At 36.4% G+C, this 15,903-nt stretch overlaps 2 protein-coding genes across 6 annotated transcripts in view; one reads left to right on the plus strand and one right to left on the minus strand.

Moving 5' to 3' along the window:
• The window catches only part of COG5 (component of oligomeric golgi complex 5), a 188,329-nt gene that overhangs the window by 143,050 nt on the left and 29,376 nt on the right, over positions 1-15,903 (minus strand). The window lies entirely within an intron of this gene.
• GPR22 (G protein-coupled receptor 22) lies at positions 7,679-14,239 on the plus strand. Of its 4 annotated transcripts, none has more exons than XM_069882327.1 (3): positions 7,679-8,060; positions 9,042-10,100; positions 11,996-14,239. In XM_069882327.1, the coding sequence occupies exon 3, from the start codon at positions 12,021-12,023 to the stop codon at positions 13,320-13,322; it is 1,302 nt and encodes a 433-aa protein (XP_069738428.1). In that variant the 5' UTR covers positions 7,679-8,060; positions 9,042-10,100; positions 11,996-12,020; the 3' UTR covers positions 13,323-14,239. The 4 variants fall into 4 exon arrangements, with proteins under 4 accessions (XP_069738428.1, XP_069738505.1, XP_069738585.1 ...); XM_069882404.1 differs by having other exon boundaries at positions 9,042-9,431; XM_069882484.1 differs by having other exon boundaries at positions 9,042-9,302.

The raw sequence follows: 15,903 nt of genomic DNA on the forward strand, positions 1-15,903 counted from the left end.
AGACAAAATTAGTTCTTCATATGCATGCATATTCATGCATTTTAAACACACTAAGTATTTATTTTAGACTCTAGAGCTACAATATGTATGTTTTAAAAAACCCAGAAATAAAGGGTATTGTATTTCTATTTCATTTATTCCCTTAAGAAAGTGAGAAATATTTTTCAACAATAACAAAAAAAACTATATGACAGATACAAATGACCAGTACACTCAAACAACAGAGGAAGAAAGAATAAAAACTGAAGATGGTATCAACACAGATTTAAATTTAACTCAACATGCACATCAATTGAATTAATATTCTTTTTAGAAAAGGAAATACTGAATCCAGCACACTGCACTAGTTTAGTTACATTTCCGTACTGTTACGCATTTATCATTATAGCTTATTACTTTAAAACTTCTCTCACATGTCTTATGGCACAACATAAACAGATTTTCTATCAGTTTTCCTTAACAACCTTGTAAAAAATGATTAAGTACTCTGTTTTTCTCTCTTAGCCACTCAAGAAGTGGGGTGTCAAAGGGGGAAAGACAGAATATTTTCTCATTTAAAAAAAACAGACAAGAAAACACATCGTACTTCATATAACTCTTCAGATTCTGAGAACTTAATGAGAGGAATATCACCTCTATCTAATCGGCATGAGTGGCTTGAACTGAATATGGGAGCCTGATGAATGGTCTTAACCTCCTAGAGCAGTAACTCACAACTTGGACTGGGAGAATTTAACTACTTTCTGTATGTTCCTGCTACTGCAGTTACATGGAAACATGCAGAGCTACTGCGTGTGATCCCTAAACTTTGATTCTGAAGGCAGCGAGTCCACTGGACCCTTTTCACTCTCTGTCGTGCTTCCAAACCAGATCAGCCAAGGGGGTAACTGAGACTACAACGTATGAACTCACCCTGTGGGCAACCCTTACAGCATGGGTGATCTTAACAAAATTAAAGGGCACTGTTTATGTTGTCATACTTATTCATGTCGTGTTCACTCTTTACTCACAAGGCAATTAAGATCATAAGACATTTGTCTCTTAATTACAGCTAGAAGAATATTTGCTACTAGGCACACCACGTGAATCCTCTGTCTTAATTAAGAGAAAATTGTATTGCTTTCCTATTTTTAGAAATGACTAGAACCAAAGACTGTTCGAGACCTCTGTTGAATAAGCAGCTCTAGAGAAAATCTTCCCGTTTTCTTATTTTGTTTGGTCTCGAACACTCTTTGGTTCTAGTCTGGCAAGAAGGTGTGTAACAAAATTCCCGGGGATTGTAACAGGGCAGCGAGTGCTGCTCCTGCCCACCCAGCATACTTGCCAGGCACAGCTTCCATAGCATCAAGGACCTGGAGTAGGACATGCAGAATCCTGAACGAGATCCTGAAGTTCAAAGCCTGCAAGTTATGTTCAGCTGCCTCTGAGTCCAATTCACCATGGTAAGCTTCCAGGAATGTTTCTATTGATGCCATTCTGCCATGCCCCTAGCACAACGCTGTCCTGAGCGAGGACTCGGGGAATACTGGGCGACACAGGAACCTCAGCAGCAGGGAATAACAGAGAAAAGTTTTTCCAACACGCAAAATATTTTGATGAAAGCCAGACAAGCAACCACCTGGGACTTTTAACCATGAGGCTATCTTTCCTCATTCTACAGCCGCACCGTGTCAGCACTCCAGCTTCAGCACTCTTAAGCTGTCGTGCTAAACTACTTTCCAACTTAGGGAATCAAGATTCTTTCAGGCACACCTTCACAAGCTTAAACAAAGCAAGCAGGTGCCTTTTTGCTTTGTATGTTCAAAGCAAACAAAAGATACATGCCAGAACTCCAAAAGTCTTTCCATAATAATGAAAACTCTCACTGAAACTCACTAGCAATTGCCAATTTAGAACTAAGAATACTTTATAAAAGCAGAGCTTGCTCAAATTCTGAGTACTCAAAGTATAATTTGCAATGAAAGAAAAACCAAATCCACAGCTATATTGCTATTTTTAAAGAAAAACGAAAAAGATATCTTGAAATTTACAGTGATTATTTAAAATTTTGCCAATAACTACTACAAGAAACAGCATTATTAATCATGAACGTTTATATTAGAGGACAAACCACTTCCATGGATAAAAGCTGGAGTCAGACTGATGTTATTCAACTTCCTATTAAATTTACCAGCCATTCTTCCCTCTTGAGGACAACTCATAGTAATTTTTTTTTTTTTTACTAAAATGCTTAAATAATTATGCAACAATGTATCAGGATCATGATTCCGTTGCATTACTAAACCAAATTTGCCATTATAGTACAAAAAGACAGTCTTCTCTACATATGAGTGATAACCAGCACTGGCTTACTAATTCTTCTTTGGTATTACCTCAACTAAAACAAGATACAGTTTTAGTATTGATTGCTGAAGGGCATTCTGTTATTTACACATTTCCTCATGAGTACAGGAACTTCCAGTGCTGAAAAGGTCAATAGTTGAACTGACACAGAATACTACTGAAGCTTTGCTTAACAATTACACAAAACCAAGTTAATCTTCTATGACATTCTTATTTTGTAGTATTAGCAGGTAGTCTTTCCATGCTAAAGGTGCTATGCTAACCTTAATTCCACATCTTGAAAATGAATAAATATTCACTATATATGAAATTATATAGATATAAAACATATAACACTATAATATATATTATTCATATATAAAATATTTTATATCTATTTAAAAATACTTGTATATATTTTGCTTCTAAAGGTGTACCTATATGCAAATACAACATGAAACACAATAAAATTATAAATAATTAAGCTGGAAAATCCAAAATTTTTTTTGTATCTATGGAGGTAACTATAAAATGGAGAAACTGAGATCAACAATGTAGGAATGTTTTCTGACAAGGGAAAAATAGACATTACAAATGCAAAATACCCCCAATCCAACCTAAATAAGTTATTATAAAAATAACAAAACAATGACAGCTGTATGGCAAGAGGGAGAAAGGAAAATAAACATTAAAGACGGAACACTGAATGGAAAATTAATTTTGTAGGTATCAGTCCTTACTACAGAGAGAATAGTCTTAGAACCATTCTCGATAGATTAAAGAAATGAGAATAAAGTACTTGTGTCAAAAGAAAAAAAAGACTGCATGACCATCAGAGTCAGAATAGTACTTGTTCTAGCAGAGTTTTTGTCACTTACTCAGCATATTATTCTTAAACAACAATAAACCCCTTTACAATTGAAATTTTTGTACTGTACAGGAGTCAGATTTACACCTTTTCAATATAAAAACTTGCTGCAGCATCATCCAAGCCAGCAAGCTGTAATTTCAGTGTGGGGTAAAACAGAACACCTTGAGAAATCCAGCACAACAAGGGCACGCCAGCACAGCTCCTGAATCCCAACTGCTATTACCCACTGTTCATTTTTCTCTGAAATTGTGGAAGTCACTGGATTTTCAACAACATTCTAACAATGAGGAAACTAAGATGCAACAAGGTAAGAACCACATTTTAGATATGGATCACAAGCTGCCAGAACAGATAAAACAATAAACCATCCTGAAGAGCTACGCTAGAATTGGACACCACACTGCCCAGTGTAGGTAAGTGCAAGTTACAGGAGGATCTGTCCGGCTGGAATTGTGCAGATGTATCATGTAAATAATGCTGAAGAACAATCCCAGAGCAAAACGTCAAAAATCACCCAGTATTCATTTCCAAAAGTGACTTAAGCTCTAAAGATATTATGTTTCACTGAGGAATTCTATTGAGTTAGGAGCCCAAGTCCCTTGCAAATATGAAAGCAGATGACATTTTTAGACCAAGAAGCAGTAAAATTCTAAATAGGCACTAACTGAACAGCAAAATTCAAACTAGGTAACATGACACACAGCCCAAAGAAACTGAAAGCGCTGCTGGAGCATTCAGGAGAGACAAAGAATAATGTAAGAGAGAAAGAATATTGCAGAGAATAATGCAGAGCGCAAGAGAAATAAGCAGACAGTTTCCCAACTGTGCTAATAAAGATCTTTATGAATGCATCTATTCCATGACACCTGGATGTTTAGATAGTCTGTGACAGATTTATGTAAAGTTAAACCCTAAAGCAATTTAAAAGAATGCTAATGCTCCAAAATCAAGGACTCTGGCAGAAAACTTCAGTCTTAAGTACTTCATTTGGCCCTGCTAGACCTTGTGAGCCTAGGGAGTCCTTTGGACAAAGTAGGTTTTTCTAAAAAACTGCAGCGCAAGAAGCTGCAGTTGGATGATCTTGTCAACTCTCCAGCAGAGTTTAGACCTCCAGATCTACAAATGACCAACCACCGTCTCAGGACCCGACTGAATATGAGCCAGCAGTGTGCCCAGGTGGCCAAGAAGGCCAATGGCATCTTGGCTTGTATCAGAAACGGCGTGACCAGCAGGTCCAGGGAGGTTATCCTCCCTCTGTACTCGGCACTGGTGAGACCGCTCCTCGAATACTGTGTTCAGTTCTGGGCCCCTCACCACAAGAAGGATGTTGAGGCTCTGGAGAGAGTCCAGAGAAGAGCAACAAAGCTGGTGAAGGGGCTGGAGAACAGGCCTTATGAGGAACGGCTGAGAGAGCTGGGGTTGTTTAGCCTGGAGAAGAGGAGGCTGAAGGGAGACCTTATTGCTCTCTACAACTACCTGAAAGGAGGTTGTAGAGAGGAGGGTGCTGGCCTCTTCTCCCAAGTGACAGGGGACAGGACAAGAGGGAATGGCCTCAAGCTCCGCCAGGGGAGGTTTAGGCTAGACGTTAGGAAAAAATTCTTTACAGAAAGGGTCATTGGGCACTGGAACAGGCTGCCCAGGGAGGTGGTTGATTCACCTTCCCTGGAGGTGTTTAAGGCACGGGTGGACGAGGTGCTGAGAGATATGGTTTAGTGTTTGATGGGAACGGTTGGACTCGATGATCCGGTGGGTCTCTTCCAACCTGGTTATTCTGTGATTCTGTGATTCTGTGAACAGTCAATGCTAGGACATTATTTTCTGTGTGTAGAATGTAAGACAGTAGTCAAAAGATGGAGGAAGAAATACTCTATGAACTTCAAATTTCTGGACTTCCTGCTCTCAGCAAAACAGAAAACGATACTCTGATAGTTATGACTCCTGAATTCCATTTATAAGTGCTACAAGGGTGCATGCTATGACAACTGCAGTTATCCCTACCCGTGTGCACCCAGCATCTCTTTACATGCACATGCCTCTACTCCATTCCGCTCTGCTCTGCTCCAAGCTCCTTCCTTTCTGCATTTATTTTCTCCCCACGTCAGACCTAGCAGCCTCGACCCATCACAGCTCTACCATCTGTCACATTCTGAGTCTCTCTCTCCCCTTGCGTCGTCATTCTTAGTCCTAAGGCCCTCCATCACCAATCTCCTGGTTTAAGATTCCTGCTGTTCCCTAATATTTCTACCCTCTAATTACCCTTTCACCCCACTTTTCACTGCCCTAAAACCCAAAACACCAGTCAAATTCTTTCTCTAGCATTCTGTACTGATACAGAAACAGGTATAAGAACAGCACATTTTTCTATGTTGGGTGACTGCACATGGCTCTTTTTGCCCACTCTTCCCTATCTACCCTTTGAGGATGATGTCATCTATTCACACCATCTTAACTAGCATCTGCACAGCAATGGCTTGTAAGCATGTCTATCCATCCACCTACTCCTGATTGCCTCCATATGGCACTGCTGCTTCTCCTGATTTTCTCTCCAGAAAACTTAAGCTTGATATGTTCACAACTCAGCTCCTTATCATTCCTCTCAAACACTTTCTGCAGATAAAACTTTTGCCATTATCACCTCCTGTAATAAAGCAAGCTTTCATGACCCTTTGCCTGTCTTTGAAACACATATCCATACTGCATCCAAAATCCTGATGCAATCTTCGTCCTGTATACATCTTCTTCCTCCTAACAGTACAGCTCACCCAGTATCTCCATCTTTGTTCAGGCACACACTGAAGAACTAGAAAGAGAGATGGAGATTCTTCTGTTTAAATTTAGACAAGCTTCCCTACTAATCCTAAGTCATACTGAAAGTGACGCAAGTAAATCTCTTTAATATATTAGTATTTATGCTTTCATTTCAGGAATCCTCTTTATGACACCACCCTTAAGAGCTATGCTGGTATCACCGGTTTCAAGCTCCTGGGAGGCAGACGACACAGACAGCTCAAGGAGTTCAATCCGTTGTTACTCAGCAAAGCCACCTGGTACCTACCAAGCCGGTGATCTCTGTTCAAAGTTTCTGCAATCTTTATTTAGGTACTTTCTGAATGTAAAAGAGCATAGAATAGGAAGCATACTAAATGGGTATGTAACCATTTAAAAAAATAAATAAAGTATGCTGTTACCTAAAGATAAATAATATATTGGGTGGCTGGCTGAGAGAAAAAGTAAAGAGAAGAAATGCAGACAATGTGCAAGTTACACAACTGCATTTTATAACTACATTAACAAATTAAAAAAAGAGCATCTCATCAAAATTTGACCAAAACTGCCATCTTAATACAGCTGCTTATGTGAGAATCATGTTTTAACATTTAGTACTTTATCACACTTTAAAAAAATTAAAAATTCTTTAAAATCAAGAAAAAACAGAGAAAAAGTTCCAAACCCCAGACTTATTAAAATGAAAAACTACCAGCAGAACATTTTATACTCAGATAGTCTTAAATAACTTGCTTCAGCAAGTAATTACTTTGAGCTGTATATTGAATTTATTTGCAAGGTTTATTTTAGTATTAGTATTAATTAAAAAAGACACTGTGCCACACTTCTCTTACTTCTCATTAGCTGGTTGTGAGCATTGTTAATACTCATAGAAAAGACTCAGAAATAAGTTACAAAATGAAAGAGTGAAAACTAAGACACCTCCTGCCCCCTGGAAAGTGAAGGTCAAGAATGTCATGACAGATATCCTTACAAAAACCTGTGAAGTCTCTAGCAAAATTCATGTGGAACATAGAAGAGTTTTTTAGAAGTTAATATATCGATAGAACTAACAACCTACACTACTCTACACACACTGTAGATTGTGATGGATTATAAAAATAATTTGTTTCTGATTTTTGAATTAAACTGAATTATCAACCCATTTTAACAGCCCAATTAATCTCTGTGAATCCTAATAGAATTTTTCCTAATACACACACAGGTACCAACTTGTCCTGAATATAAATATTCAAGACAAGACTTAAATCCTCATTCGCATATAAACCTATCAGGTGATATCCAGCATGGCTCAAAGAGGCAGTTTTATTTCAGAGGTGTCCTTAGGACCAAAGCAAAAAAAAAATCACAAATGGAAAGTAGGCAAATTCAAATATAGATTGTTGGAAGCTTTTTAAGTAATAAACATTTAATCCTTTTCTTTTTTTTCCAATGTCATGTGGTTTCCAGTGTACAAGAAGTAAGACTGAAAAGGTAAAAATAAAATGAGCATACCCTTAATATATTCCAGAATTCATAAATCATTTGTAAATTGAGTCCTTTTATAAAAGAATCCTTATATAAATCGGGGGCGGGGGGGGGAATCAATCCCATATATGAAGCACAATTTAAGCCCAACATCACTGACCAATCAAAATTAGTGAATGCACTGCATCTCTCTGCAGTGAGGAGAAGCGACAAGGTAGGCTGTCATTCTGCAAAAGCTGCCCATCGCAAGCTTTCCTCTCAGAAGCACGGCTTTTCTTTTTTAGAAAGCTTGAATCTCAGTGGTGCCTCTGGAGACAAGAAGCCTTCAGTATGTTGAATTACTTTCATTATGAATTTTCAGATGCTTATTGATTCTACAGTAGGAAGAGTGGAGACTGCAGCAGCCTGTAAAGCAGAACTAAAGCAGTTGTATACGTTAGCAGTATGCTGAAACAATGACACAGTACAGGCACAAATTTTCATTAAGGTCATTTTCTGAAGATACGCTTATCACCCTCTTTCCCTTCTACTCTGCTAACAAGTGAACAAAATGAATCCCTCCAACCTGGAACTGCTTCACCTGCATCGAGAATTTATCAAATCTTTAGTGGAGGTAAGATCTGTTCCTTATTATGGTATGCAGAATAAGCAACATTTAATAAAAATATTGGAGAAAAAGGGGAAGAGATCAGATTCAACTTACATTAAGTGCTAGTATCTTGTTCTCTCTGAGAGCTGGAAAGAGTCAAATGCTATTTTCCCTTCCTCAATAAAAGCACAACGGTAGAAAAATGTTATTTTGTATTAAAGTCATGTAGAATATTAAGAACCTGGTTTGTTGGTACAACATAGAGACAGTACAGTTTAAGCTAATAGAGTATTGGGGGGGAAACATATAATGCAACAGGGAATATTTTTTCCTCTCTCAGCAGTATTTTCAAATATTGGCAGTTAAATATGTTACAGATTCAGTCAGTTAACTCTTCGAAGGATCAGACAGTCTGTAATTGGTGCATACTTATTGCTTTATGAAGGCTGGCTAATATGAACTATATCTGATTACTCAAGAAATCCCCCTTTTTTGCTGCCTTTCTTTGTTAAACTCATTTATTTATTAAAAACATGGGTTTGCTAAATATTTATTTTAAGAAAGGAAATTATAAGTGTGCAAATTAAACAAAACCATATTTCTTATAAAGCTCTCTGACTGCTCAATTTCTCATTAGATGACAAGAGAGTTGTCTATATAAACTACCTGCTCGCAAGAGCTATGAAACTACATTTTCTAGCTCTAGTCACAGACATACTAAATACAACAGTCATTGCTTCTAGTTGGGTTTTTTGTAACCTGCACTATTTGGAGAACAGGAAACTCATCCAAAAAACTAAATTCATGTAAGCTGACAGAAAAATTATCTGATTTTACCTGCAAATAGTGATTTACTAGCAACTGATTTCCTATGTAATATGTAAGATCCAATTTTAGAGATATTTTATTCATTAAATAAATGATATTAGGAAATATATTCTTGCATTTCTTTATTTTGAAAGTATAAGCCCTACTTTTAACCTCTTTTTTCCTCCCCTTCACAAGGGCATGCAACAACTAATTCTGTTTTACAACTGACAATATGAAGAATGCAGTTGACCGGGTCTCTTTCTAGCTGTATGACCTACAAGCAGCAGGATGCACCACTAAAATGTATTCTTAAGACATAAAGGAATTAGAAACAAAACATGGAACACGTTTGCATTGCCACTTACGTGCACGACACTTCAACAATATACATGGAAGACTAACACATCTGCTGAGATTTTCATTAGAAGAAGAGTGCAATGATCAATGCTTAAAATGGTGAGAATTTCTTAAAGAGGGATTTATAATTTTAAACCAGAATTCTGGATACTACTGATGCATGAAGAAACAATGAAACATGAATTCCCCAAAGGAGAATATGCATACTTCACCAGCAAGCTGAATAAGGTTTTAACCAAGCTTTTTCTATACTACTCATTAAATAACTTATTTGTCATAATGACTAATGGATATTTTTCTCTCAGTTTTATGGTCTGTTATGTAGTCTCCTTAAATGAAAATAAACCAAATTAGGTTACTCATGGTTACACTCAAAGCACATGAACCGGATTTTATGATGTATAGCAACTTCTTTGACTAAGCCATCACTCAAAAGTAATGAGCAGGAATATTACAGAAAGAAATATGCAACCATAAACTAAAGGATGTCTGCATATACTCTAACACAGAGATCAGAAATCTTCCTTTTTAAACCTGGAAAATAAAAACAGGCTGCTACAAAATGCAAGAGGGGAAAGAAATTAACATCACTTAAAAGAAGGTTTATTGGTTATTGCTGGCTTGAAATTCAGAGCAGACATGCAGAATATGCACTGGGCTGTGGAAGTGTCCTGGGCAATTAAGAAGCCCCCACGTTTAATCAGAATTTTTTGCTGCTGAAGTGCTGGAACAAAAAAAAAGGGGAAAAAAAAAAACCTGCAAGGAATGAAATAAGAACCCAGCTACCACTTGGTTTCCAGGTTACAGTGCATGTCAAATATCTGTCAGTGACACCATGTATCAATTTATGACAAGCTGCTGCAGTGATCTGAAAGGCCCTTGAGGCGCAGAGAACAGGTAGGTCAGCAGTTGCATGCACCCCATCTCTGCTCAGCACGGGCAAGGGAACAGGCACTGTCCAGAAAGGCGAAGCGCTAGGTAAATTAGCACCCTGCCTTGACATTTCTGCTTTTATTTCATTGAAATGCAGTCATTGCAACAAGGAGGTGATGTTTAATCTATTCATAACACTTCACATATCTGAAGATTTCTGTTTTCACAGAATTTCAGTTGGCATAATGTTAAAAGCGTCATTTGTTTTGGCTTTTGCTAATACAATAGAACTCCATTTATTCAGTAATGTATTCGGAATGGTTTCCTGAGGTCTGTTCACAGCCAGGACAGCGTACACAGAGGAAATTGGATTCCTGAGGGTTAATATAAAGCTAATAGAGGTTGCCTAAATTAGAAATTAAACCAAGCTTTTGAAATATTTCTCGTTTCATTTCACACCTGAGACTAATACATTCTAATTTACATCCTTTGTATTTAAGAGGCACATGTAAAATAACCGTTGAAGCATACCAAGAATTTTCTTCATACAATTTGCAGTTAATACTATTGTGCAATTGAGGCTTTTCAGAACTGCAGATGAAACCCATTTGCATATTGTATTCCAAATGTGCTTAATTCATACTTTCATTTAAAAAGAGCTCGGTTTTGTTCACCTTAGCGCTATCCATTTTTAATGTATTCAGGCTGGAACCAAGGTCTGCATTTAAATTTATTTTCATGCCAAGTACATCATCTCTTAAATTTAAAGCTACCTAAAAAAACCCCTCAAGTATCATAACAAGAAATTAAGTAACCTCTCTTTTATTTATTCATTTCATTACAAACTCAAGAGCTGGCTGATCATATAAGTAATACAAACATGCAGATGCTACATTCAAAATCTATTGGTATGTGTAAAAGAAAGCAGATGAGTCACAAAATAAAAAATCTCCTAGACATAATAAATGCTACTTTTTTTTGAACCTCCCTTATTCCTAAGACAAATAAGCTATGTATATAAGTCTGTTGGTTTTCATTGCAGTTTGTATTTAAAAAAACAAACAAACAAAACCCCAACAAACCTGAACCTGAGAGAGACAGTTTTCTTACAAAGTATTAATTTCTAAAATTATTCTTTAGATCTATTCTGGAATAAAATTAAATACTCTCCCATTCCATGTAGGCATTCATTTCTTACAGAAAGAGAATGTAGTATTTTTATAATAAACTCCATTCCCTCAGACCCAGATAAGTTTTCCACTTGAAATGATATACAGTTAAATGAAATTGTTGTAGTGGTGAAGTTTCATATATGAGGACGCACATAAGATAAAAGTGAACAGAAATCTTGAAGCTCTGTAAAAACCTGAATTACAGAACTTCAAGTTTCAGACCCAAAAAGTACAGCAAATTCTTCATAAGAAAGGGGCTACTAAATTGCCATAAGTAATTTAAATGTTCTTTTTATGATACACAAGCAACAGTGCTACATGTTCCTATCACTTTCTTTTTCCACAAGAGCCTTTTTAAAATGATCTCAAGTACTAATTTGTTAATGCTTAACAACATTCTTCTAAAATGGCCCTTACCGCAATACAAAGGCAAAGCACAAGTATAGTTTGTTCAACAAATGGGCCCTTTGTAAAACCACATAATTATAAATAAAGCCTTGTCTCCCTAAGTGGAAGCTTTTCACTTTTTTTTTTTTTAAACAAATCCTGCTTTCCTTCGAAAAGGAAAGGTCTTATTCTAGATCCTCAGGCTTTTGAGTCCATGCCAAGTAAAGCACTAAACATACAATAAAACAAAAGTTTGATAAGAATAGATGCTTTCCCTCCCTCCTCCTCCACTAGCATTTATGTACAGTAAGTGTCAAAAAAAAGAAATCAAATAGTTCCATATTTTATTTCACCTTTCAGGAGAAAAAACAACTGCAACAAAAGGATGTGTTTCTCCCCCATTCTGGAAGTCAACATGCAGTCTGAATCTAACATTACAGTTCGAGATGCCATTGATGACATCGACACCAACATGTACCAACCACTATCATACCCATTAAGCTTTCAAGTTTCTCTCACTGGATTTTTGATGTTAGAAATTGTTTTGGGACTTGGCAGCAACCTCACCGTGCTAGTACTTTACTGTATGAAATCCAACTTAATCAACTCTGTCAGTAACATAATTACAATGAACCTTCATGTACTTGATGTAATAATTTGTGTGGGATGTATTCCTCTAACTATAGTTATCCTTCTGCTTTCACTGGAGAGTAACACTGCTCTCATCTGCTGCTTCCACGAGGCTTGCGTCTCTTTTGCAAGTGTTTCAACTGCAATCAACGTCTTTGCAATCACTCTGGACCGATACGACATCTCTGTAAAACCTGCCAATCGAATTCTGACCATGGGAAGGGCTGTGATACTAATGACATCAATATGGATAATTTCACTTTTTTCCTTCCTAATTCCTTTCATTGAAGTCAACTTTTTCAGTCTTCGAAGTGCAAGTACTTGGGAAAATAAGACACTTCTGTGCGTGAGTACAAACGAGTACCACACAGAGCTAGGAATGTACTACCACCTTCTCGTTCAGATTCCAATCTTCTTCTTCACTGTTATAGTAATGCTAATTACGTACACCAAAATACTTCAGGCTCTAAATATTCGGATTGGTACAAGATTTACAGCAGGACAAAAAAAGAAAGCTAGAAAGAAAAAAACTATTTCTTTGACCACTCAGCATGAGACTACGGACATGTCCCACAGCAGTGCAGGCAAAAATGTTGTCTTTGGCGTAAGGACTTCTGTGTCTGTCATAATTGCCCTACGCAGAGCTGTAAAACGGCATCGGGAGCGACGAGAACGGCAAAAGAGAGTCTTCAGAATGTCCCTCTTGATTATCTCAACTTTTCTTCTCTGCTGGACACCCATCTCTGTTTTAAACACCACTATCCTATGTTTGGGCCCAAGTGACCTTTTGGTAAAGTTGCGATTATGTTTTCTAGTAATGGCATATGGAACGACTATATTTCACCCTCTACTTTATGCATTCACAAGGCAAAAGTTTCAGAAAGTTCTGAAAAGTAAGATGAAAAAGCGAGTTGTTTCAATAGTGGAAGCGGATCCCATGCCAAATAATGCTGTAATACACAACTCATGGATAGAGCCTAAAAGGAACAAAAAGATTACCTTTGAAGACAACGAAGTAAGACAGAAATGTTTAGTACCTCAGGTTGTCACTGACTAGATTTCAGTATTCACCAAAACACATCAAGCAGAATATCTGAACAAATTGTAGAAAAATACTGCCAAATAAGAAAAACTTTTTTTACTATTGGCGAGTGTAAAATTTCAATATATATGTTAAATAGAGTAGGTCTTGTATATTCAATCTCTTCATTATGTAAGATATATGTTGCATGGCCGTTTGTTAGTGTAACACCATGTGTACATTTGTCAAAAATATTCAAGTCCTCTTTTTTAGAAAATAAATAGCCTTAAAGAAGTGCAAACTTTTAACAATATTTGTATGGCTCAGTTTATCTGTAAATATAAAAGCATTTTTAAACAAAAATTCCACTCAATAATACTTTTATAAAGCACAAATTCAACATTTTGCATGGTAGGGTATTTTTAAATTTAATTCATAAACAGTATTCATCAGAGATATTCTGAATGCTGTACAGCTACAACTTGGACACAATTTGACCTCATATTTAGATAGCTAATTACTTCAAATTTCTCCAGCATGTAACTATCACACATGTTTAGACAAAGCCATTTTTGTGATGTTCTTCAAATAATGGTTCAGAATCAGTTAATTTTGATGGAGGGAAAAAAAAATTCATGTTGGTCCAAAAATTGACAGTACATTTAAGAAAAGAAAAAGGTCTTCCATATATAATCTCTGATCCACAGTTTCTAGATAGGAAATACACAACTTTGAATTATTACACAGGAGAGGTGGAGGAGGTAAGGGGGAAAGATAGGCTAAATGAAGGCAAAACCACAAAGACAAGAACGTCACTGGGCTTGATACTAAAAGACAACAAACCAACAAAGCCATTCCTGTGCAAAGGCTTATATTTTCACACTGAAGGGGTTTAGCTAGACCTCTAGTGTGACACACAGACCTTTTATACAGAGATATTTCATTCATACCATCAATAACTTTTGTCTTATTTTGATTCCACTTCTCCTTTGATGATGTTCAGTTCTAGCTATGCAACTGCTTTGTAACAAACCAGTCAATACTGCTAGCTACCCTATCTCAGTATTTCCTGGACAGCCATGCTATACCATTATTCTATATCTTCTTTTTCTATTTCAACTTACACCTGTAAGAAGAATAAGAAGCCTTAAGAAGTCAACACCATCCACTTCACTCTAAGCAAGAATTAATTATTCATCCAAACAAAAGGTGGTTTTGAGCAGTTTGCACTATCCCATGCTTAAAAATTCATTACTTCAATGAAGAGTGGCTACATTAATTGACTTAGTTACCAGTTATGCAGGGAGGGGGAAACAAAACAAAAAAAAGGCAAAATCAAATAGCATGATTTCACTTGTCTTGTTATATGAAATGCTCAGTGTGTCAGTAGCTACTATAATTAAAAGGCTAATTCTCAATAAGTATTGGCTTCCACTAAAAAAAAACAAAAAAAAAAGGCAAAGCATACCCTTGAATATGAGAGCTAGAAGTACATTAAAACAAAATGTGAAGCACTTTTCTGAAGCTGCATATTAAAAAAAAAAAAAAGTGTGGTTTTAAGGGAGCAAAATGCTGTTTTCCATTACATCATTATTAATCACCTGTGTATTGCCAAAACTGGTTTTGTGGTTAAAAAGAAAAGCAGTACTTGTAACGCATCCTAGCTTATTTAGGCTCATGTTTTAACTTACTAGAACAGAAGACTCAAAAAAAATAACACTACATCTTCCATAAAGACCAGCCACTTACAATCATCCACACTCTAGCCAGAAGTTTTATCATCTACTTGATAAAAAATTGTTACCTAAAACTACTGCATAACATACATTCAAACATAATTTCACTGGCTTTTTCCAAAAGCTAGCCCAACAACACCTATGTCCAACTGTACCCACTTACAGTGTCCATTTCATCCAAGCCAGCCCTAGTTTCCCACAAAAATTTAAATTCATCTTATTTGTGAGGCTGCAGGAGGGAAAGTAAACATAACAGTTTCATGCAAGAAGCTCTTTTTGCAAACCCTATATGCCCCAAATTTATCACTGCAAACCATTCTTTCAGGAATAAGTTTGCCTGAAAATAAATGTGCTCAAAAAAACTAGAGCAGGAACTATTGTTTTTTTCTTTTTTTCTAACACTTATTCCTTTCTCTGCCTAGCTATCATCTGTATTCAGAACACTCAGAGGAAGAGAAAGTGGGATATCTAGGGTTAATGACATAATATGATTTAACTGATTACTTATCTTCCAATAAAGCATTCTTAAATCAATTTAAAATGCTATTCAGTTGTTTAAAAAGAAGAAATCATAATGATCATGACACATGAATAAGTTTATACCATGTCCTTATCTGAAACGAGCATTTAAGAAAAGCTTTCAGACTTGAAAGGTTTCTTAACAATATTACTTTACTTTTTAAAACTAAATAAATCCTCAAGTACTACAGGTTTAGTGTTAAAAGCTCATTCATTAGAAAGTCAGAGTCAATGAAGCTTCATACCAAATTAAAAATAGAGCCTAGGAATTAAGCAGAGAGATTAGGTTAGATTTTAAAGGATATTTAGATCACAGTCATTGACAGCATTTACGAATATAATATAACCAAGTTCATTTTTAC

This window comes from Phaenicophaeus curvirostris, chromosome 1 (assembly GCF_032191515.1).
Source record: "Phaenicophaeus curvirostris isolate KB17595 chromosome 1, BPBGC_Pcur_1.0, whole genome shotgun sequence".
Lineage (NCBI taxonomy): Eukaryota > Metazoa > Chordata > Aves > Cuculiformes > Cuculidae > Phaenicophaeus > Phaenicophaeus curvirostris.